This window comes from Uloborus diversus, chromosome 1, assembly GCF_026930045.1.
Source record: "Uloborus diversus isolate 005 chromosome 1, Udiv.v.3.1, whole genome shotgun sequence".
Lineage (NCBI taxonomy): Eukaryota > Metazoa > Arthropoda > Arachnida > Araneae > Uloboridae > Uloborus > Uloborus diversus.
The window spans coordinates 156,529,852-156,554,380 of record NC_072731.1 but is presented as its reverse complement, the minus strand read 5'-3'; the positions used below and the strand labels follow the sequence as shown (position 1 = coordinate 156,554,380).

Genomic DNA, 24,529 nt, shown 5'->3' with positions numbered 1-24,529 from the left:
AAATAAATTACACTAAATAATGCAGAAAAGTATTTGGCTGGTACGTCACGAGCCTCCTCATATTGATTTCCCCCTTTTGGTTACGATGGAAATTGAATTCTGAGGCATATTTCATTTACTATCGTTCTCCACGCCGAAACTACTATTGTTGAAATTGATTCTTGCGTATTACATATATGTAAATACAAGGTGTCCTGAAATACTGACTGTTTTCGAAAATTTATAACAGGCGGCTAATGATAAAAAAAAAATAATAATTCTTGCAGAAAATTCATGTGGTGGGCCGTTAGTTTTGTCCCCCAGTAAATTTTAGTTCAAGAACTTTCCCATAGATGGCACTGCAGATCGTTAGATAGTAAATCTCAGAAAGATAGAAAATTGTATCAGTTTTCCGAAAAATATTTAAAAAAAAAAATTACACAACATTTTTAAAATGTCTACCGTCGTCTGCAACCACATGTCGCAATCGGAGGAAAAATCGGTGAAATTCAATCCTTTTTTTCTTTCTTTTTTTTTTTTTTTTTTGACTTAAAGGGCTTACTACTTGCAGCCCATCTATTGAAAAAAATTTAAACTAAAATTTGGAAATGTTGGGGAAAGAAATTTACGCAAAACTTATGAATTTTCTGCAAGATTTTTTTTTTATGGTTAACCGTTTTCCTGTTATAAGTTTTTTAAATCAGTCAGTCTATTTCAGGACACCCTATAAGTATAGTACTTTATTCACACACAGAACCTCTGAAAAAGATTTACTTTAACTAAATATATTTTTAACTTAATTCTTGAAATCCATAAATATATTTTTTATCGTAATAAGCTACAACTTACCGCCAGGGCAGCGGAGTCGGAAGGAAAATGGCAGACTCTGACAACGCACGACATTAGTACGCCGCAGGGATAGTCTTTCCCTAACTATTGGTACTCAGCCAAGGATTTATATTTCACGAATTTTCTTTAAACAATCTAAATCTAAAAGATAAGGTTGAGTAAAATATTTCCAATCGCCTAAAACCTTGATGAGGTTTTTTAACTAATCAAAACCAAAAGATAATTTTGGTGCAACAATAACAGTTTAAAAAAACTTCCATAGGGTTTAGGGTATTAGCACAGTAAACGAGCTATTGCTCTAGCTATCTAGTTACTGAATAGATGACACCACTTGAACAGTTAATTTAAGTGGGGAGATCTATTGAGTTAGTCATTCGAGTAGTTAGTAAGTAGTTCGAGTAAGAAAGTTATTATAAAAAGTTATTTGAGTAAGTTTTGTGTTGATTTCTTCTTCAGAAACAGAAAAATTAATTTCTCGTATCTTCTCTTCCTGCAGATTTCTGACTATGATTTCCGCCATGCCCGCAGTCGCCGTCCGGCGCGGCCGCAAAAGAAGTAAAACGTTCGGCCGCTTCGGTATTCCCCAAAGCCACCACTCGAGCAGCTCCTCCCTTTCCGGCCGCAACCAGCAGGGCGGCGCCCGGCCGGGCGTCTCCACCATCAGCGGGCGTCACGCTGCGTTCCGGCGCCGCGTGCGTGTCGACAGCGACCTGGAGCGGCAGCGGCGCCGCTTCCTCGTCTACATGGGCACGCTCTTCCTCATCACCGGGCTCCTGCTCGTGTTCATCGGCGTGGGCGCGGCCGTGCCCACCGCGCAGACGGTCGGCCTTCTGCTCATCGGCGTGGGCGCCGTCTTCTGCGTCATCAAAGTGTTCTGCTCGGAGGCCCACATGACGGACGTTCCGCAGAAAGCGGCCGCCGTCGTGGTTCGCACGGACGACGTGGAAGCGGCACCGGAGGAGTCGACGCCGCTCGCCGACATCTCTGAGTTCACGGAGCTAAACGCCGAAGCGGCGTCGGCGCCGCAACTGGACGGAACCACGCCGGGCAGCAACGGATACTCCAACACCTTGACGCCGACCAGTCCTCCCAACAGCATACCAGAAACGCAAGTACTCATTGCCAACGATTCGGGAGGCAAATACTAAGAATGGCCAACTTCTTTTTTTTTTAATACAATTGCATACCAGAAACGCAAGAAGCACATATTTCCAACGATTCAGAAGGGAAAAACTAAAAATGGCAAACTTAATTTTGTACTCAACAGCATACCAGAAACGCAAGAGGTACTTATTGCCAACGATTCAGGCGGAAAACACGAAAAATGATATACTGAATTTTTCACCCCACAGGGCTTAGAGGAGGGTAAAAATAGAAACGCAAGACACCTATTGCCAATGATCAGGAGAAATCACTAAAATAAAATGACAAGCCTGATTTTTTCCCCAACAGCATACCAGAAACACGGAAGTAATTATTGCCAATTATTCAGGAGGGAAGAACCAAAAATTGCCCACTTCATTACTCATCCGAACTACAAATCCCATCAAATCAAAACAATATGGGACAAACTGTAGAAGCATTGGGTGGTAACTTCATGATATTCTCTCTCTCTCTCTCTCTCTATATATATATATATATATATGTTATCTCGAAATGGGAAAAAAATACTCATGATTTCTTTTTATGAATTCAACTCTGAACAATATTCAAAAATATTTCAGAACTTTCGGCAAACCTTTTTCCACTTTTGCTTTGCAATATTTCAGACGTATTTACATGATAGAGCTTAATAATTGATCAAACGGTTCGACCTAAAGATTTACTTACTCTGAGATTCTGTGAAAACATTCCTGAATGGCAATAAGTACCTCTTGCGAGATAAGTTCTTCAGAAAGATGCTGATTTCAACATACTTAAGGACTTTTTTGAAAGACAAAATGTAAAAATTTAAACTTGATTCAAAACAGAAATTCTGAGGAAATCGTCAGCATTTCTACTATTCTAAAAGAAATTTGAGGGGGATCTATACAGATGAACTCACACATTTTACATGTGTTTAGAAAAATATTTCGGATATGTTCATTGGTGCAGGATGCATAGATATTATCTGCAGCTATAGCGGAAAATTATCACTTTTAATAATGCCTTGACGACAATGCTCAATACTATAAAAAAGATTTTCTCGTCTCATCAAGTAAAAACTAAAACTTTCCTTTGCAGACGCTTCGAATAAATTAGTTATTCAAATGTTTTCAACTTCCAAAAATGTCAGTAAAAGGCTATTTAAAGGATATATAAATCAAGTGACCAATGACCACCATCTTCTCGAAGTACGAGGTTTTATTAAATCTTTATGAAGACGGTACAAGTATTTGGTAAAATGTTATTTAATGGATATAGCTATCAAGTGACCATCATCTTCACCCTGTACTAGGTTTTATCAGCTATCTTTATGAAGACAGTGCAAGTATTCGGTAAAAGGCTATTTAAAGGATATATCTATCAAGTAACCAATGTCCATCATCTTCGCCTTGTACGAGGTTTTATCAGCTATCTTTATGAAGACGGTGCAAGTATTCGGTGAGAGGATATTTAAAGGATACATCTATCAAGTGACCAATGACCACCATCTTTGCCATGTACGAGGTTTTTATCAGCTGTCTTTGTGAAGACGGTGCAAGTATTAGTTGTCATTTCGCCATACATAATTTTTTACAAGTTCCAAAATTGAGGATAAAGTTTAGTTTTATCGGGTATTGCCTTGCTTGAGAGAGAATTTTTTGTTATAAATGGAAAAAAACAGAGAAAGAGCTTGCTAAATAAAAAGAGTTGAACTACAAAGCACAATTACTTAAATTTCAAAAGAAAGCTGACATCGCCATTTCTACTAAATGTTTTCAAAGTATTGAACCTCCTCTTTTTTTGCAATTTGACAGCCTCTCGAAAAGTACCACTATTTTTATGCCACTTTGATAGCTGCAAAAGACAAAATAGAATACTTTTCACATTGTTTCATTTATCGTTGAAAATCATAAATAATAGTGAATTATATTTTTGAAACATAACTAAGTACTAAGAGAGTGTGAAAGCACCATTTATAACAAGGTGGCGACAGGAACTGGGAAAAAAAGTTCCCTGACTTTTCCCTGATTTCCCTGATTAAGTTCACTACATTTCCCTCATTTACGTTACCAATGAATGATAAAGGTTTCCTTTTCTTTGCTCTACCTGAAAAGCATTGCATATTAAATAAAATGCAGTGTCTAATACAGTTTAAGCTGTTAATAAAAATATATTTTGAAAAGATGGTCCTTTTTTTTGGTAAAAATTGTATATTAAATTATTGACAGAGAAATATTGTCAGAAATCTAAAACAATTACTTCCAGGAACCAGTTAACATAAGAAGCCTAAGAAATTATTAAAACCACTCTTAAAGACATATCTAACCATGATAAAACTAAAAAATTTAAATGGAAATAATCTTGAACTGAATTTTCAAGCAGTTTAATTGTAGCTGCAAGAGTAACAAGTGGCAGTTAAAGTATAGAAGTAATGTAGTTTTACTTACGTAAATAATACTGCCGTGTGCAGGAAAACGGCAGTATCTGCAGAAATAAGTTTTCGAGGTATTTGAAAAAAAAAAAAAAATGTGGTGGACTCGGTACTAACAATAGGAAAATGTTGGAATTAGACGCTTTCTTCACGCTTCTTTTTCAGCGGAAACCAAATAAGCGAGTATGTACAATAAAGATAACGTACAATAGATGATAAAAACGCCAAAAAAAAAAAAAAAAAAAAAGAAATAGAAAAGAAAAATGTGCAGTTATTGCCCTTTACTTGTACACGGCAGAATAGACATATTTATGTACAAAAAATTGAAATCTTTCAACAACCAGTCATATTGAGCTATTCTCTAATCAAGAACTTAGGTTTTAATGAATGAATACAGCATTTTAACTATTGAAAGAAATAATAATTAATAAAAATATTTACTTATGTACACAACTCAATTTCAAATGATTTCATTAGTTGTCGGAAAAAAATCTTAGATTTCTTTAGTAACAAACAACATTGAAATTCAAAAACAATTATTAATTTTGAAAGTATATGTATAGGGTTTTAAAATAAAAGAGTTTTAAAGTCTGAAAAAAAAAAAAAAAAACCCTTCGTGTAATTCTGACAGTGAATAATACCATGGCAAAAAAACAAATTTGATTTTCAGTCAAAATTCAATTTTAGCGAACTAATTAAAAACGCTAAGTGATAACTTTTCAGACTTTTTCAGCATTAATTATAAAACAAAGATTTTTTCTTGAAATCGTGATAACAGTATACTAATTACTTCAAGACAATGAGTAAAGGCAAGGGAGCAAGTCATTAATGGCGGCTTCCTCTTTGCCTGTAGGGTTGTTTATTTTACGTAGCTTGGAATGCTTGGAAGGAAAATTCAAGTAAGGTAAAATAAACAACTTTACAGACACAGAAGCAATCTTAGGAAGCTCATCTTAAGATTGAATACTTTGATCTTGAGGAAAAAAGATGCACAAATATGCGGAACTGCATAATCGCACCTCATTAATTTTACTTTTTTAAAACAAATAATTGGCGGAAAATTCGTACGGAATGGAAGTACTTCATTTGCAAGGAAAAAAATTTTTTCATTTGATCAATTTTCCCTGAATTTTTGTTATTTTTTCAAAATTCCCTGATATTTCCCTGATTTTTCCCTGAGTGATAAAGTTCCCTGACTTTTTCCTGATCTCCCTGATCTGTCGCCACCCTGTATAACCATTGGGAAAAAAATCTTGAAAATCTGGTATGCTTTATCAATGTTGTCGTGAAGAGTAATTTTACTCAGAAGTCTTTTTACGTGGAGTTATTCAAGATTTGAGTCGCTTGCTAAGTATTTTCAGCAAGAAAGTCTATGATTCAAATGTGAAAAAATATTAGCAATTTATAGATTTTTTCTTTGGCACGAATGCGTTATCATCGCTGTTGTGAATAATAGTCCTTTTTCTCTCTAGAATGTCTTTATTTCTTTATTTACTTATTCATTATTGGATCGTCAAGAGACCTTTTTAAGACTGCACTGGACATTAAGGCAGCAAAACTATCCTGAAGCGGACAGTCACATTAAACTGCATATGCTTCTCAGAAGTATCATGATTTACGATCGTTAAACTTATCGATGGCGTAACTGATATATTGTTAAATGACAGTTTTACGCATCAACTGCCCATTCTTTACTAGTAGTTGCTAACCACGTGACTACAAAGCAACTTTCTCCAGATTTATTTCAGTGGACATGAATGTGTTTTAAGATTATGCACGTGATGTCATTCGTCATATTTTATTTCAAATAACAGTTCGTATGCCGGTGTATTCCGGTATATTACCATTAAAAAATACCCAAAATAATACTTTTGGCCCGGTATTGCAGTCATTGTTTATACTCATACACAACAAGAAAGGAGCCCTTGTAATCCTTAAATATAGTGTGGTAAATTTGGTAATCATTTCGTCTATCTTCACTCAGTTAATCCTTCTGCTATCTATGACTCACAGTGACCTGTTAATTGAAATAAATGTTGACATGAATGATATGCTCGTAAAAGATCATCGGCGAAAAGTGAAGTATTAAAACTCCACATCCGAATGTGCAGAGCAAAACAAAACATTTGCCCACCCTCGGAAATGTTTCATGAAGATGTAACTCCGGAGCAGAGAGAATCTTTCTTCGTGTGTTTTTCAGTACATTTCTTAAGACTAGGTTCTTTAAAGATCGCTGAAGATATGGCTTCCAATTAAACCTCTGGTGTAACTGTATTATAATAGTAAGTAGATTGTATCTGGCATAGAGATGAGCAAACACATTCCTGGGCTGTGAATAACATTAGATGTCATTGATTGTAAAAATTCCATGAGATATAATTTTTCATTTCTGGTCAATTTTTTTTATCAATAGCAGTTTTTTTTTTTTTTGAATTTGTTTTGCATTGTCGAACGAGATAAAAATACTGCCTGAAGCCAATCTATTTAAAAAAGTAGAACTTTTTGCTAATCAACACTTTCAACAAATAACCCCGGTATAAGTTCTGCATAAATCATACGCTCCTAACTCCGCAGTTAAAGCCCAAGACCGTAGTTTAAGTAGCGACACTCTTAAGTCTGTGGCGACACGTCCGCCTTCTATAGGGGCTGCATGCCGTTGTCTTCCTATGTGGAAGGAAATTGAACGGAATCCTTCCGTCCTCGCTACGGTGAAGTAGCGTGTTTTGCTTCTTGATTGTGAGGATCCTTGATTGTGGATTAACACAGAGCATGGCCCCACTAGATGGCGCCGACGCTTTCGGGCCTTGACAATTCAAGATATTTCTGTGTTAAACCGATGCAACTATAATTTGCTCTTGAAATTGAACGGAATACGGAGCATCCACCAATGAATGACAAGTTCCAAATTTGGTTTATTTTTCATAGGATGTCACCCATTTTGACCGCAAGAGGCGCTGAACGGAACCCTGGCATCCACTAATCAATGGCAACGTAATGCGAATAGGGGCTCCCTGTAGCACCCTCTTTGTTGCCATGAGTTTCGGCGATTGTCACGGTCTATAAGCGTAAGCGAAATTCAGTGAGGCCATGCACAGAATTAATAAGAAACCACAATTAAGAATCAAAACAAGCTACTTCACCATGTTAGACACAGGAAGAAAGCGTCGTTTAGCCCCAAGATGGCGGACGTGGGACTACTTATTCTACGATTCAGGACTTTAGATAAAGCTACCCATCTACACACCGTTTCTTTGAGCTCCCCACTCCCCCTACTGCCCCACATGTATTCTGGGCGTTGTTTTAGATCATGCAACTGGCCCCTTCCACTTTTGCCAAGCGTAGAAATAAGTATATAAATATAAGTTTACAATTGTTTTTTTCAGCCCGGGTCTCATTACTGTGGTACTCCTAGCTACCCCATGTAGTGGCCATACGTAATCTTCCCTAATGCAAAAAAAAAGATGCCGTAGGTCACGAATTTTGCTTCTTGCAGAAGTTTCAACGGCCTTTCACTTATTTCCAAATTATCTGAAAGTTTTGCTCACTACCGTTTTTGACAAAATTAAATGTGTTTACTCATCTCTACTATAAACAGAATTAATGCATCTATTTTTCTTTTTTTTCTTCTGCTTTTGAAGTCCAGGATGTATTTCACTATTTTATGTTTCCTTTTTTCAGCAACTTAAGGTAAAAACTAGTTCCGTATTAACTTTGTTTTTTTTAACTAAAAACATTTTTTTTTTAGCGAAACTCAATTGTTTAAAAAGGTATTGCCCAAAAAAATCTAGAATCCAATCATAGCAAAAATGTCTGTCATAACCTTAATTATTCTTGTTTTACCATTTAAAAGAACTCAAGCAATCCTTAATAAATATATTTTAATGAAAATTATGTATAAAAATGTGTGATAGAATTGACACTGTTAAAAATTGTCATCGACTGATTTAATTTAGCATTATATATAAAAGTTATTAATTGAAACATATGCGCATACAGATGACGCATAATTATTCATAAATACGTACTTTTTTGTACGTTTTTAAATAGTTTTGGGTAATGTTGGGTTTTACACAAAGATTATATAAATGTTTTTGTAAATATAAATATATATATAAGCATGATTTTGATGAGCCTGCTTGTTTCATATTTCTCCTTCCAGAGGGCACTCAGTTAAACACATGTATTGATTAACGTACGATTACCTAAGTTACATTACTCTAACTACATAATTTTCATATTGAAATTGTGTAACTGGTGTAATTACACAATTTTCATATATTAGGAATAATAGTTAATAGTCATATTGTACATTCAAAGAACTATCTTTTTTTTTCGATTATCTTTGTTCTTGTTCTGGTATTTTACAAACTTTAGGATACTTTCCTTTTAAAGTCATTCGTCAGTTTATACATATAATTATGTTATTAAGATTGAAATTCGTCGTAAGTCGACTTCTGTAATTGGCCGTCTTGCTTTGTCAAATATACCCGGTATGCTATTTGATTTTCATTATTTTATGTTATAAAAATTTCTATTTATTTATTAATTATTGTATTGTCATTATTATATCTATTACTATTTTTGCGATGATATGCTATTTTTATTCTTACTTTCATTTCTGTGTTTGTTTTGTTATTAGTATTATAATTAGAATGATTATTGTTATCCTTATCTTTATTCATTTTTTAATTTTCATTATAATTTTTATTTTATTAATTAATTTATGAATTCAATTACTGGTTTTTAATATTTTTAATTTTTATACTTTATTACATTTGTATAACTCGAAGCTTAACACATTGATATTTTTCTCTTCTGAAATGCAACTACCGTCCCTAAGAAAGAAAGTTTTTATTACACACTTCGACTACTGTTAAGTATTTGTCTTGAAACCAATCTCTCTCTTCCCGGGCATAAATCTAAAAGTAAAATGAATTCTAAAAAAAATGAATTTCAAAAATGCCCTTAAATAACAGCAATCAAAGAATTTTGAAATATTTATCCTCATAATCATTCTTTAGTTTTTGAGCTCGAAGCAGTTCCTTATGTCACATAAAAATTTCATCCCAACTTCTATAATGCCAAGGAATGCAAGATACTTTTCCGTTATAGGTACGGGGCATTTTTAATCTTGGTGATTTTTTTTCTTTTTTTTTAATTATTTATTGGCACTGTATTAAGAGAAAGGTATATAGAATCTACCTATTTAATGATACCATACAAAACAAAACAAGGCTTGGCATAAGACTAAAAGTGCCATTAAATTGCAAAAAATCCTATTATTAATTAAATCTAGCCATTATAAGTAAAATCATCTGCCACATAAAAAATAAACTATTAAAGAACATAAAAACATCCATTGAAATTATTCACCAAATAAACTGTAAACGCTCCTTTAACGCATAAAGTCGTCAGCTATAAAAATGTATCGAGTTACAATTAACGTTAATAGTTCCATTAAAATGTAAAGTTTGAAAAAGAGGAGCAATCATGGCGACGATATAAACGTAACTTTTCAATTTTCGCCAAGGTAGAAAGAAAACAACTCGCCAAGTCAAGTGACGTACCTGTAACGGAAAAGTGCCAAATGTAATAATAAGAACCTTTTTTGTAGTAACCGCCCGTTTGTTTTTCGCCTCCAGCTCATGTGATTCCTATTCCGGGCTGATGAGTGCTAAAAAGCACGAAACTGCAGTACTCGGATGGAATAACTGAGCTGGTGGTGTATTTTAAGTAATAAGAACCTTTATTTAAAATTGTACATAAACTACTGTATATTACCTCTTCTAATACATTATTATGTATTGCATTTCTACGAAGCATCAGTAACCATCTTTGACTGAGTGCCCCATTCGTTGCTTGCTCAAGTTATATCCTGCCTGTCCGCGCTTCATACTGCATTTTGTTAAAGCTACGCACAATTTCTCGAATCATGTTTCAAACATTTTATTTGTGGAATGTATTTAACCATACTGGTTTCGAACTCAAAGGACAATTTTTCACAGGCTTGAGCCATTGCCTTATATGTTGCTTGCTTTTTTTAATCAAAGCTTCATTGCCTTACAAGCAAGGCTGAGGAGTCGGGGGGGGGGGGGGGGGGGGGACCGACTCCTATAATTTTAGAGCATTTGTATCATTTACCCCAAAATCAGTCCGACTCTGCAGCACTGGCAGAGTTGTGAACTCGGGGGTTAAACTGACCAATTCCAACTCTTAGAATTTTAAAGCATTCGACTCCCGTTTCCAACTCCGATTACTGTACTCTGTACCCCAAAAACAGACCGACTTGGACTCCATGATTTGAACTCCGACTCCGCAGTCTTACTTCCAAGTACTGTTTCTACAGGATGTTTCTCCAGTTAACAGTTCCAGAATTTCGGAGAGGGGGAGGCAGGGCCTGATCAAGCCAAAGTGGTGCCCAGGTCCAGGAAAAATTTGTTGCCCCTCTTGCAAGATAATCCGTACATTTTCGAAGTTGTAGTTACAAAAAAAAGTGCAGAAAGAAAGAGATTTATCCTATTTTGGTGCCCCTAAAATTGTGGTGCCCAGGTCCATGGACCCGGGACCATGCATTAATCAGGCCCTGGGGGGAGGAGTGCAGTGAGCCTAAATGAGTGCTGTGGTGCCGATCGGTAAGACACCTGTTGGGCCGGGCTCAAGGGTGCCCATCCCCCCCCCCACGTTCAATGGCGCAAATCCTCCTCCCCCCCACCAAAAAAAAACTCAACCGTCCCTTTCTTTTTTACTTTTTAACTCTCTTTTTTATTTTATTTGTAGTCTTAAATATTCTTATTTATTTATTTTCAATTATTATTATTATTTCATTAGTAAAGTTCTGTGCTACGCCGATTACACACACACACAAACTAAATAAATAATGAAATAAAAGATAAATAGAAAGAAGTATAAAAAAATAATAAAATAAATAATAAATTAAAAATAAATCAATAAATAAAGCTAAATAAATAAATTTAAAAAATCCCCCCCCCCCCGTTTTGATGGCGCAATTTGCGCCAAAATCTCCCCCTGCGGACATCCCTGCCCGGACCCGAGATTTTCAAAAAGAAGGGTGAAATCTATGTCGGACGTAAGGGTAAACAATATGAAGGGGGGGGGGGGCGTAAAGTTCATTTGTGACGAGCCCCAAAATTTCTGTGCACGGCCCTGCTATCAAACATGTGCGTCAAAAATGACGGATGGATACTGAAAATCAACAAAAGAGAAACGGAACGCCATGGAATTGGAAATGTATTGTTTGCAGCTTTATGCTTGGGAAACCAGATAGTTTTAGAATTTTGTCCCCAAAATTTGCACATTCAGATTCCACTTCCAGAAATAGGTAAGCTGCTTCCCACTTTGACAAACCCCCATTCACAAACATAAAGTGTACCAAAATTCCGAAGGAAGTGTCATAAATTCATTTCTCTCACAGCTGTTGCATGCAAGGAGCGTCATCTGTTGTTTGAAATGCAAACTAAAGACGTATAAGCTGGCGAAATAAAATCTCTTAATTATTCTAATATAAGAAAGTCCGTAAACGATCCACGCGTTGTTTTGGTTTTTCTATTATTGATTTTCAAAATTCATTTGTCATTTTCGGGACATCCGTTTAGTTTGGTTAAATTGCGAAGTACGTATTAAGATCAACTATGATACTAAACAATCTATGCTTTTTGATTTATTTACTATGTTTGTCCAATGTAATAACAACTGAAAACATTTCATAGCACTTATGCCGCTCTTGTATTTTAATTATTGTTGTATGCGTATATGCATCATGGTGTTGTGAGATGTATTGTTTGACAAATGAAAAAGAATTCTAAGTTTTGGACTGAACAAATTTTGAGTATTTTTTCATCTAAATATAACGCATCGTTCGTACATGCAGTATGCAGTGTATGCTGAAACACAAATGTTAATGTAGCTCTTACATACCTTAGAAAATGAGATGTTTAATTCAAAATTGGGATGAAAACTGCAATTTTTTTAAACTTCTTTTTTTAAAACAAAGTTAGTAAGTAAAGAAAAGAAAAAACCCATCGGATTTGGAAAGATACATTCAGCTGATGCAAATGCAACCACTTCAGTTTAAATATTTGTTTTAAAAACATGGTTTGTTTTATTGCGCCTAACTACTTATGGCTTATATGTTCTCAGAAAAAAAATCCAGAATGCTTTGCACTGCATATATAAAATCATAGGATAAAAACGATATAAAGCATTAATTAAAAGAAAAAAAAATGCAAATTGCTTTTCGGTAAGCGAATGCAATATGGAAATCGATTTTTAAATACAAAAAGATTCAACCGAATCAAATGAGTTGAAAATTAGGCAAAACATGAATGATCTTAACCTAAAAATAACTTTGAACAAAACTTTGGGTCTGCCCAAACATGTGTCACACATTTGTCAATGCAACTGACCCCCTCCCCGTCTTTATCAAAGTGCCACACTTCATCGCCCCCAATCCCCCCCCCCCGTCACGAGCCATGCTATTTTTCATAAACATCTTTTAAAAAATGTATAATGCCACAACTCTTGTTACCCCTTTCCTCCTCCTTGTCACAAAATGTTACAATGAACCTCCCCCCTCCCCCCAAGTGTGACATCATTTGCAGACGGTCCTTTTGCACATTGTGCATCATATGAACACATTTATAACCAGTGATGTTCCCATCAATTTTTCTGAGGGTATACTCCCAGTAATCCATTATGCACAATATGTGTGTGGGATCGTACACATAAATCCAAAAAATGTTTTAGAGTATATGGAGTCCATGGGAAAACCCCTGCTTATAACTGGAAGCTCAAATCATTTGTTTTTTGTGTTTTCTTGGTCTTTATAACATAAAAAAGGTTGAATTTATTTTTGAAACTATACTCAATTCTATATTTGAATTTATTTTTAAGATCTGAATTTATTTTTAAATTATGGGTCTCTGTTTATTCAGTGCTCATTGCATTGCATAACATATCAAAGCCTATTAATTTCAGCTTCTGAAATTCAAAGATATAAATTTTTTTATGTTATGCATCGTTCAGAATTTGAAAAATGTTTTTAAATGGGGTCTCATAATTTACGATTAGTCATGTTTTTCCCATTTCATAACTTTTTATAATTTGTGTCCATTTTTCTGCATTGGCGTCCATTTTTTACACTTAAATTTTGCATGTCTGTGTCTTACACCTGTTAGTTTGTTACAAGTATACCAGTTGTCATTAATAGAAAATACTGGAAGAAATTAAGGCACAAAAGCAACATTTGAAAATAATTAGTAAATTGTTTTTGCAGTAAATTAATCAATTGCTCCCCAAATTTTTTGAAACTAATCTCACGGCACACATGTTTTGTTGCTCAATTGTTCTCTGTTAACAGAATTGGCAATGGGAGAAGAAAATCAGTATAGTTTGTTTCTACCTATTTTCCCTATTTTTCAAAATATTATAGACACAAACTAAAAGATTTATCTCAATGTTTATTAATTTATATTATTTAAGGTACAGTTCTCGAACCAGTAATGTACAACGATCCAAAAAGTTTTATATGTAATAATCCAATTGACAAAATGAAAAAAAAAATTTTTTTTTTCACTGCTAATTATATTTAAAAAATAATATATTGTTCAGGTATTTTTGAAGTATTTACACGATCTTCATGGATTTTTCTGGATATAACTGTAAGAACTGAGTTAAATACAAATAAATTTTATCAAAACCGTGTTTAGCCTAAAATTTTGAAGTTCTCTGACCCATTTAATGATTTTCTATTTTGTCTAAAAAGTATTTTAAATGTTTAGTTTTGTGACAAATCTATTTCACGCTCCAATTTTCACTGCTCTTTGCGTACAGCTCTCAACAGTACAAGAGTAGCTACTTGGGTTAACCAAGGAACTACTGTAAAGAAACTAGTGAATGAATCTGATCACATGTGTAAACAAATTATTCATAACAGCTGTACATACATTACGATGAAAATTTGTCAATTTGTCGTTTAAATATTCACTTTTCATTGAGTTTTCAGTCAAATCAAAGGCAATATTTTTGATACGTTTATTTTTCATTTGCAGAACCCCCTTGTACTCTTTTTAATTTTTATTTCTTCACTTAAAATATTTTTATAGAATTTTTAAAGAAGTTAACAAAAAAGGAATGCCTTTCACGTTGAGTCCAAATCTACATTGGAATTTGGATGCACATAAAAAATAATTTGTTTTGTTTTGTGGGAGTTTGAAAATCTGTGTTGTTGAACATGGCAAATGGGCAGCTAATCAAAGCTCATTCTTCCTGGTGCTAAATGTCTACAGCTTTCAGTTTAAACTAATCCAGTCAAAACTGAAATGATGCATCAGGAAAACTACATTTTTACTTCTTTGCATTCAAGTTAGTAACTTGATTAGCTCGTATCATAATTCTCATTTTATGAGACTGTGAATACAAATATCATGTGTTAAGATTTTTACTGTGGTAACTACAATATTGTTTACGATTTATGTGTATGCAATTTTGCTGAGTGTTTTCCATGTTGTGGCTGCCTGAATGAAAATGTTCGAAGTAGAGCAGATTTAGAATTTTAAGAAACTTTTCCAGTACTTACTTCACATGTAATCAATATCAGCTTAGATAAGCATGTGGCTTTGCGTAAAAGTAACTAAAGTAACTTAGACATTCTTCTGCCGTCTTAAACATAGGTTTCATAACTTTGAAGCAAAAGATCTTAGGATTAAGTGAAAAGGAGTTAGAGCCAGGCTCAAAACCTTTCTTGTAAACAAAATGCTACACTCAAACGAAGTTATAATACAATTTTTTCTCTCAAATTTAAAATTTTTTTTATATTACTCCAAACAACTTTCCTAAAACGAAATGTTTATAAATGCAATGCTTACCACCGTGCTGATATAACATTGAACAAGCAAATTAAACCCACATTTTGACAGAATGTCACTTTTAATAAGATTTGAGGGATTTTACAAAAGTAATAATCTAGGGTCAACTTTAAGTTCCTTTTTTTTTTTTTAGAAAAACAACAACTACAATTGAGAATTAAAAAAATATAACAAAACCTGAAAGAAATCTACAATAAATCTACAGCAAACGAAGCATGGTAAAAATAAGTATTTCTATATCCTGAAAAAAATTAAAAGTAAAGAATTAATTGAACTTAGATGTTACGTACAAAATAAATATTTGCCTGGACTAGTAATTTGCTAGAAGTAATATCACTCACTGGCTCTAACAGCGCTTTGGACTATTTCACTAGTGTCTTCAACTCTATAACTATCTAAACTACTAAGCAGCCTTGGCAGTCAATGCCAGTAGAGTGGAGTAGAGTCTCATGCAAAATATAGGGTTCAAACTTAGCAATAACATTTACTTCATAAATATTTCTAGGATTTTATGAAATCCAAGCTATTGGGACGCTGTTTTCTATCTTTGCGTCACATTGAAAAAGCAGGACAAACTTGAATATTTTTTAAAAAAGAACATGTTAATGTCAAGAAGAGGCCAAATTTGAAGGTAGTATGGAAATGGTGGAAGTTCAGGTGTCACAAGTGACTACTTCGCATGTAAATACTTTTTTCTCAAATTTTTTCCTAAATGTATTCCTAACAAGGATTCTTGATCGTAATTCCTTGAGAGTTAGATGATCATATGATCCTTTAGCCGAAATGCCTTACAGAATTTGATCACCTTCATTCAAACAGCCACGCTTTTCGTCAACGTAAGCAGCTAACAATAGCTAAACTTTCTAGTCAAGCTTCCTGCCTGATCATGTGAAAGCATGAAATAATTCCATGCTTCTGCCGTCGACTTAAAATTGCTTGTGGCCATGTTGTATTTTGCTTGCATTGCTTTTAACTATGTATATTTGGATTAAATCCAAATCTGATGCGCGAGCTAGTCCTTGGTGTTTTTTTTTTTTGGGTGGTATAATTTTTATTCCATTATACCCCTGCCACTTAGCAGGTTCTCTTTTATGAGTTTTTAGACATAAATAAATTTTATTAAATGAAGTAATTAAAAGATGACAACTCACTTATAATTAGTTAATACTGACCCTGGCTGAGCTTTGCTGACTCCTATGTCGTACCAGCAACTGTGGCAGGCGTACAAAGGAAACGTACTCCTCTTTTTTTTCCCGGTATCCTCTAGTACTGTGTATCTATAAAATTACCGGAACAGAAAACCTTAAATATTGAAGAGTTGTTTGCTGTAACGTGAATTTCCAGGGTCATGTTATTCATCACGGTGAATGGTGGATTTATCACCGAAAGATGCCAAGGCGCAGTTCGCACACTATTCTTGTATTCAACCTACATTTGTATGCCTGCTTGACCCAAATTTTCAAAAGTGTCACCTCCAAACCTTTGTACAATACCCAGTTGGAATTTTATGAATTTCTTTACTTTAATGTAGTATATCTTAATATTTGTTTGAAATATAAAATCTTTTATGAAATGTGGTTTTTCTTTCATTGATAAAAAATATGTTGTAAAACATATTTCAGCTTTGTTTATGTTTATTACATACTACGACATCAAAAATAAAATTGCCTCAAATGTTTTTATGAAAAAAGATTTAAAAGATAGTGCAGTAGAACCCTGATAATTTGGATAAATTGGGATCTAACCCAATCCGGAATATCGAAAAAATCGGAATATCCAGAGAATAAAAAAATAAATAAATAAATAAACCATACTTACTGAAAATCACATTAAAAGGAAACACATAGAAATAACACACACATAACGGTACACATAACGGTAAACATGTTAACTTTGTTGTTATAAAGTCTGTAATCTTCTGCTGTGACAGTTAAATTTTTTTCCCTATTGATGAAAAAAAAATGATTTAAAAGTTGTATTGCCAAGAAAAGGGAACTCAATCAATGACATAACACGGTCTTGCCCATGAGAGGGTTAAATAAATTATTGTTGTGGAAATTTGTGGAATCGCTCCTCAAATTAAAAAAAAAAAATCGAGCGATCCAGACTAACGAGGTCTGAATTTGCAAGGTTCTACTGTATACAATTTTTGAAGAAAAAAACTCTTTTTATTTAAAACATCAATTAATTAATAAAAACACCAATTAATTTAACTGTGTTTGAAATATCACACGGTTTAACAACACGGTTTGAACAAGGAGAAATATTACTTCTTGATTTTTTTGTGAAAATATACAAAATACATGGATGAAAGAGTAGTGCAGTTCAGAATCAAGTAACTTGTAACACTTCTTTCTTTGTTTCTCTATTTACTCCCCCCCCCTTTATGAATAGAAAATGCTTTAATTAATAAGAGGAACATTAACAAATATTTGTATTTAAAAACTGAAAAATACTCATGCATATCAAATTTATGTTTTGAATTTTTAGAAAAATTTCTCTTATACAAGTTCGTTAGAAAATTATTAAATGAAAATCTAATTCATAAAAATGTTCAGCTCCAAACCTTCTGAGAAACTAATTGGTAAAAAAAGTCTATTAGATTCTTAATACAAAAAGTAATTATTAACTTTTTTAAAAGTAGAAGTATTCAGCACAACTTAAAATGGAATCTTCATAAATGCTTTACACTGTGTGGGGAAAAAAAAGATGTTTTCATCAGGACATAGTTTTTAAAGTACAGTCGAACCTCCATATATTGAACTTCCACGTATCAAAATTTTCCATATACCGAAATCTCGGCAAATTTCTATGTTCAGTACATAGAAAAATTGTTTCGATATATCGAAAACACCTCTATATATCGAAAAAAGATTCCAGACATTCGTAGATTTTTTTTCCACTTAAGACTTTGTCTCATGAAAAATGAAGGTTACGGGAGAAAATTATGTTCACTAATGGTAGCTACAAAACTCATAAGGAATCTGGGGTTGAGGGGTGTGTAGATAGGGCGTTGTTTCGTCCTGGAGTTCTTAAATTCCCTCAAGATTATTTCAAATCTAAGTTGTAACTAGTAACACTGTAAAATCAGTTTCAAGTTATCCCCTTTTGTCTGTTGATAAATTCCTAGCCTTTTTAGCTACAGTAAAAATCATTCAAGTTAAGTAGATTGATTTTTCACTTTTCTCTCGATTACTGTCTAAACGAAAATCCCCATATGTTGCGGATCAAGTTGAATTGCCGTAGAATAAAAATTTATGAAGGGCAAAAATTTGAATTTTTTTTTTTTTAAATTATTAACTTGCACTTACTCTGATGCTCTTACAAATTCGAAATTGGGTTTCATACACAAAAATTAGCTTTAATTTTAATGTTTTAGGAGATTTTTAGGACAAAATAAAATTGTTTCTATATATCAAAAGTTCTATACATCAAATTTTTTCCCGCCAATATGCTACTTCATACATGGAGGTCCAACTGTAATTTATATTTTTTCACAATTCTACAATGCAAGCTAATTTACTTGAAAGCAAACCCAAAAATACAATATGTAGTTCATTGTGTGATACATGTGTATGTACCACATAGCGAAAGTGCAAGAGACATTGTATTACGTACTAAGAATAAGAGTATTTTTATCCATTTGAAAAAAAAAGATAGAAAAATTACATCAAATAAACATATTCTTCAGTGCTGTATTACAGAATAAGTGTATACTCTGTAATTGGGTATTTATTAGTATGCAGTGCTGGCCAAATTATTAGACTAAGACTGTTTTAAAAGCAAATTCATTATTGATTACATAACTTTCGACACATTAACGAACAGTGAAATAATTATCTAATATTTAGTATGCATTCCTTTGTAGTTGATGAGCATTTTAAGTCTCTTTGACATACTTTTCACAAGGTTTACACAATTTCTTAACTTTTTAAAAAAGGAGGTAAAAAATTGTTTATACTCACTATTATATATACTCACATACACATACTCACTAATTACCTAAAACTAACTTTAAATAAAACAGAACACACTAATAAAAAGAACTAGTGAACTGTTTAAGCTGATTGAGGTTATGTTCCTGGTAGGTAGATAAACAAAGAACATAAACAAAGCAGACAGTGCTGCCACCTGCAAACATTAAATTATGCTAAAATAACGTAATAATCAGTGTACAGTATGTACTGTACTTTAACAGTATGTACTGTACTTTAACAGTAAAATAAATAGTATTTTAGTACGAATAGTGTACAAAAAAAAAAAAAAAACTCTTTAGTCTAATAATTTCGCCAGCATTGTATATCATTACAATTTCTTTTACTTTGAAACAATCATGACTAGTAAAGTCCAAAAACATGTGACTATTGTAATATACTTTTCCTTTATCAAAAACCGTATAAACTGTATCAAGTTCTTACACATCATTCCAAAAAACTACTATAAAATTTGCTCTGAAATCAACTAAAACCCAGCATTTTAACCGTTTACGCCTCCATGTTCCAAAAATGGGACATGATATTTAACTAAACATTTTCCCAAGAAATAATGTTCAAATGAACAAGTTTTTATCAACACATTTACTTCTTACTTTGAAGTATTTTTTTAAATACTATTTGGTAGTTTATATATTTTTGACTTTTTATTGCGATTTTTTAAAAATGTGTATTTTCTAGTTTTTGCACTTTTTTCAACAAACTAAAATTTATCAAGAAAATTGGAGTAAAAGCAAAAGCTAGGATCATTATCAGTACAACTAAGAAACAAATGAAAACTTAAAAACATAAGGTAAAAACTGACTTCAGTTGGCGGAAAGAAGATAATTTTCACCAATTGATTCAATCAGAAAATATTGAAACTGTCCGACATGCATTTCCCAATGTCGAACATTTATTAAAAAAACTTCATGAAAAGCACCAATGTTCCAAAAATAGAACACTAAAAATCACGGTACTAAATTTTTTCATGGAAATTTAATGCTAGTCATGTGTTTACTAGACATACACAGACATAATTTCAAAAAATTACTCAAATCTGATCATCCATCAATAGTTGGGCGTGTAAACGGTTAAAAGCAAATTTCCAAAATTTTTCGAAGGAAGGCTGCAGGATCACTGTTTGTCCTGGGGAGTACTCTCCTCCTCCCCACCCGGTATTGTCGAAACCTCAGAATTCACAGCCTAAATCCACCTATGAGTTTGCCATAAACTATTACAATTGTATCTTGACAGATCAAGTCTAAGCGAGATCTGTCCCTGAAATGATTGCATGTGCATTTAATATCAGTGGGCTATCCATTTACTGACCTACTGGGAGCAAATGAAATAACAATCATGGATGTGAGTTGGATAAACAGCATCAGCACATTATTTCTTTTAAAAAAGTCAAATTTATTACAAAAATTCCAAACAACGAATATGTTCTCCAAAGCTCATCTTTTTCTCGGTCTTTTCTTGCCACGAGGCTTAAACTTATGTCGCTGAAAATAGATGGAAAAATTGAAATTAAAAAGTAATTCACTCAAAAACAGATTCATTGAGAAAAGCAAGTGTAAAACAATTACATATTTTAGCAATTAAATTTGCATAGTGTTGAAATCGTTCATATGTCACTATTCCATATTTTATATAAGGTTGGCCAATGGTAAAACAACTGGTTTTCAAGAAGTTTGGCAGAAGCTCATATCCTTTAATCATAAAAGGGTAAATTGAAGCATTTTTTCTCAAATTGGTTACATTTACTTTACATTCAGAATCCTATTTGTAGTTTCACTTTTTGAATAATGTGTCAACATGCAGCTGAATATTCAGGAGAAGATGCAGATTCAAAAAATATTACTTCGGAATTTGAGTGAATTGACAGCTGCTCAATCTCATGCATTTTTCTAAGACAGCCCCAGTGTAGTTTTATTTTACCACCTCTAAATTCTATACAAATGCAGCATATACAATTCAAAAGTAAGCAAGGTCTTAGGTATAGTCTTAAGTAAAAGCATTCTTAAATAATAACAGGGGTCAAATCACAGTATTTTGTCAAAATGTAAGAGTCCACAACATGACGCTTTTTTGCCATAACTATTTAATTTACTGCTTGATTAGCACATTGTTTCGTTTTGAGGTTTTAATAGCTACACACAAACTCAAAATAAAACAATGTGCTAACAAGCTGTAAATTAAATAGTTATGGCAAAAAAAGGCATCATGTTGCAGACTTTACATTTGGACAACATTTTTGTGAAATGGCCAACAGACTAAAACTATATTTTAAAAAAAGGTTTTTTCTTTCTTTCTAATGGAGGCTGCCTTAGGCTAGCCTTTTGCAGACTTTTAGTAGTCCCCCCCGATACCGCATCCATTCTTACATGCACCACCATTAAAGTGTGGATGTCAATGGCACAGATAATTTTGACGCAAAGTTACCACCAGATGCAGGCACCTGGGAACTCACAGATATGAAACTACACTAGGGCTTTAATTTTGCCAAGGGCATTTGAAGCCAAACTAATACTCATGGAATCTTTCACACGCCGCCTAATCATACAACATGGGAACATCCGCGCTGACGATTTTCTGCATCTCAAAAATCCACTGATTGGATTCCGCAGGTCAGAACCCCAGATCACACCACAGAAGATCAATACATTTTGCTCAAATAAGTTGTGGAACTAGTACCATCAATTAAAATAATAAATGAATAATTACTAAACACTTATGCATATGTGTATCAGTTATTTCCATCACATTTAACTGTAATAAAGGCGACAAAAATTCTGAAATTAAAAGCAAAATTTTTAAAGAAAAGAAATAAAAAAAAAACGCATTTTTAAAAGGCTTTCACACCTTGATGCAAACAATTTTTGCAACTTAATACCTGCAACATCCCCATACCTGCCCAATCGAGCCATAATGGGGCCCTGCACTTACAGTACATGCCGTTTTCCCCTTTCTCATTACAGGTATGAATGCAATTAAAAGTGCTCGGGCGAAAAAATGTTCTCGATTAAATGCAGGATTTACCCTATTTATGCAAAATACAGTATAATTTTCAATGTAACATTAAAGAGAAATTTTGTTAAGCAGATAGTCAACTCAATAACTCGAATATTTCTTTATCTCGAAGTTTTTATTGAGTTCTGAATTCTTGAGAAGGCTAAAGAAACATCCCATAACTTGAACTATCAATAATTTGAAGCTTTTACAGAGCCCTTTGGGACTTTGAGGGGCCCCTTGGCCCCAAGGGCGGATACAAGGGGGCGATCGCCCCCCCCCCTTGAACCAAGAGATAAATAACCGGGCACCTACCAAAATTAACCAAAAAAACAAGTAAAGAATATTCACAAAACAAAATATTCTTCAGAGGCAAAAGGACATTATTCTTGCCTTGATAGGAATAAAAATTTATAAAAAATTTTTTCTTCTTTGTTGGGATTGAATTTTGGCTTGAAAATATGATGAGACAGAAACCTCAAGATCTTCACCGAGAAAGAAAAAGTATAACGGGCTAAAATGCAAATCATAAAGGGGAAAGGGGGAAACATAACCTTCGCAATCAGACATACTTCCAAAAGTTGACTATAAGTCCAAAAGAAAACAAATCAGTTTATCAGGATTTTTCAAGAAAGAAGACGAAGATAAAACCCATGAAACTGGTGAGCTACCAAATGTTGTTAGCCAAGGTAGGTTTATGTATTTTATATTTTCTTTTCGTTTTTTCTTTTTCTGATTCGACAAGTTTTGGTCTGTATGTGAGTGTGCATGCATAGATATTTTTTAACGCCTCATAAACACATGTATGAAAAATCGAAAAGACGGCTCAAAAATATTGTGAACTGTAATTGACGGTTTGTGTTTTAAGCCTTTGAAAACCTTGTTGTAGCCTTTGAAAACACAAAACCTAAGTTCCCCGGGATGATAATATTTATCCAAAATTTATTAAATTAGAAAAAACAAAATTGAATAAATTGACTAGGGCCACTCTAGCTGGGGTCAGTTTTATATTTTCTCTATGTATTAAAAAAAGTAAGGTCAAAGAAATAATGAAAGGAAGTCTGTGACGGGCTTGCGTCCAGGAGACCCCATAGCACCTACAACCTTGAAATTTTGTACAAAATTACTTCGAGCCCCCTCTCTCCATTGTTTGCACCTGGGGTTTTATGTTTTAAACTTCAAATTAGATTTTTTGTAATTAATTTTTAAGGCAGAAATTTCACATTAATTGCCTATTACCGGGATGAAAGATTTCCCATACCCCCTAGCATTCGATGTCGTTCGAAAGACATTTTTTTTCTGAATCAGATTCAGCTTGTTCCAATATTATCAATGAATTAAAACAACTCAATCAATTTTTATCACATTTGTATTTGTTTATATATATATATATATATTAGGGTGGGCTGAAAATGCACTTTTGCACAAACTTTCGAAATCGATGAGGCTTGGGGGCGGAAAAGTTGTGTATTGGGTTGCTCAGTAACCATGTAAAAATTTTTTGAAATCGAACAATATCTTCAGGTGGCGCCGGCGCCTTAAAAATTTGAAATTTTGACTAAAACAGACCTTTTTCTTCTAAGAACACGATTTTTTTGCATTTTCGAAATAGATTACGCTCTAGTGCGGAAAAGTTGTGTATTGGGTTGCTCAGTAAACATGTAAAATTTTTTTGAAATCGAACAATATCTTCAGGTGGCGCCGGCGCCTTAAAAATGTGAAATTTTGACTAAAACAGACTTTTTTTTCTAAAAACACGATTTTTTGCATTTTCGAAATAGATTACGCTCTAGTGCGGAAAAGTTGTGTATTGGGTTGCTCAGTAAACATGTAAAATTTTGTTGAAATCGAACAATATCTTCAGGTGGCGCCGGCGCCTTAAAATCGGAGATTTTATTCAAAACAGACATATATTTTCATGAAAAGAGAATTCCTTATCAGTTTTCTATTTCACCCCCCTTCTTCTACTAAATGAAATGCTCTCGCACCTGCAGTCCACGTGACAGTCAGTGTGATAATATGCAACAGTTATCGTTTAGTTCAGTCTAGTACAGAAACAATCAACTAATAAGCTTACTTTATGTCGTTTGTTCATCGAAGAGCAGTCTCTTTAGGTATTTAAATGTCATTAACTAGTTAGTTATAGTTATACTTTTGTCACAATGGCCGGTTGTCATTCAACTAGAAAAGTTACAGATTGTTTTGTTTTTGGTTTGCCAGAAGAGCTGAAACCTAACGTCTTACCAACTTACAGTCAAGTTATGAAATTTTACTTCCTT

General features: G+C 33.6%; 2 protein-coding genes across 2 annotated transcripts in view; one reads left to right on the top strand and one right to left on the bottom strand.

The window, feature by feature from the left end:
- Nucleotides 1-1,334: 1,334 nt before the first annotated feature.
- Nucleotides 1,335-1,976, top strand: LOC129227633 (uncharacterized). Its single transcript, XM_054862225.1, has one exon. It carries the CDS (start codon nt 1,335-1,337, stop codon nt 1,974-1,976), a length of 642 nt encoding a protein of 213 aa, XP_054718200.1.
- An 18,654-nt stretch (nt 1,977-20,630) lies between these two features.
- Nucleotides 20,631-24,529, bottom strand: part of LOC129222407 (probable rRNA-processing protein EBP2) — a gene marked incomplete at its 5' end in the record, with an annotated part of 51,562 nt that continues 47,663 nt past the window's right edge. Inside the window, 1 exon segment of the mRNA XM_054856918.1 lies at nt 20,631-20,743. Within this exon segment, the coding sequence (XP_054712893.1) occupies nt 20,696-20,743 (48 nt within the window). The 3' untranslated portion in view covers nt 20,631-20,695.

Coding starts and splice junctions, on each gene's coding strand:
- LOC129227633 (XM_054862225.1), top strand. CDS start 1,335: ATGATTTCCGCCATGCCCGCAGTCGCCGTCCGGCGCGGCCGCAAAAGA.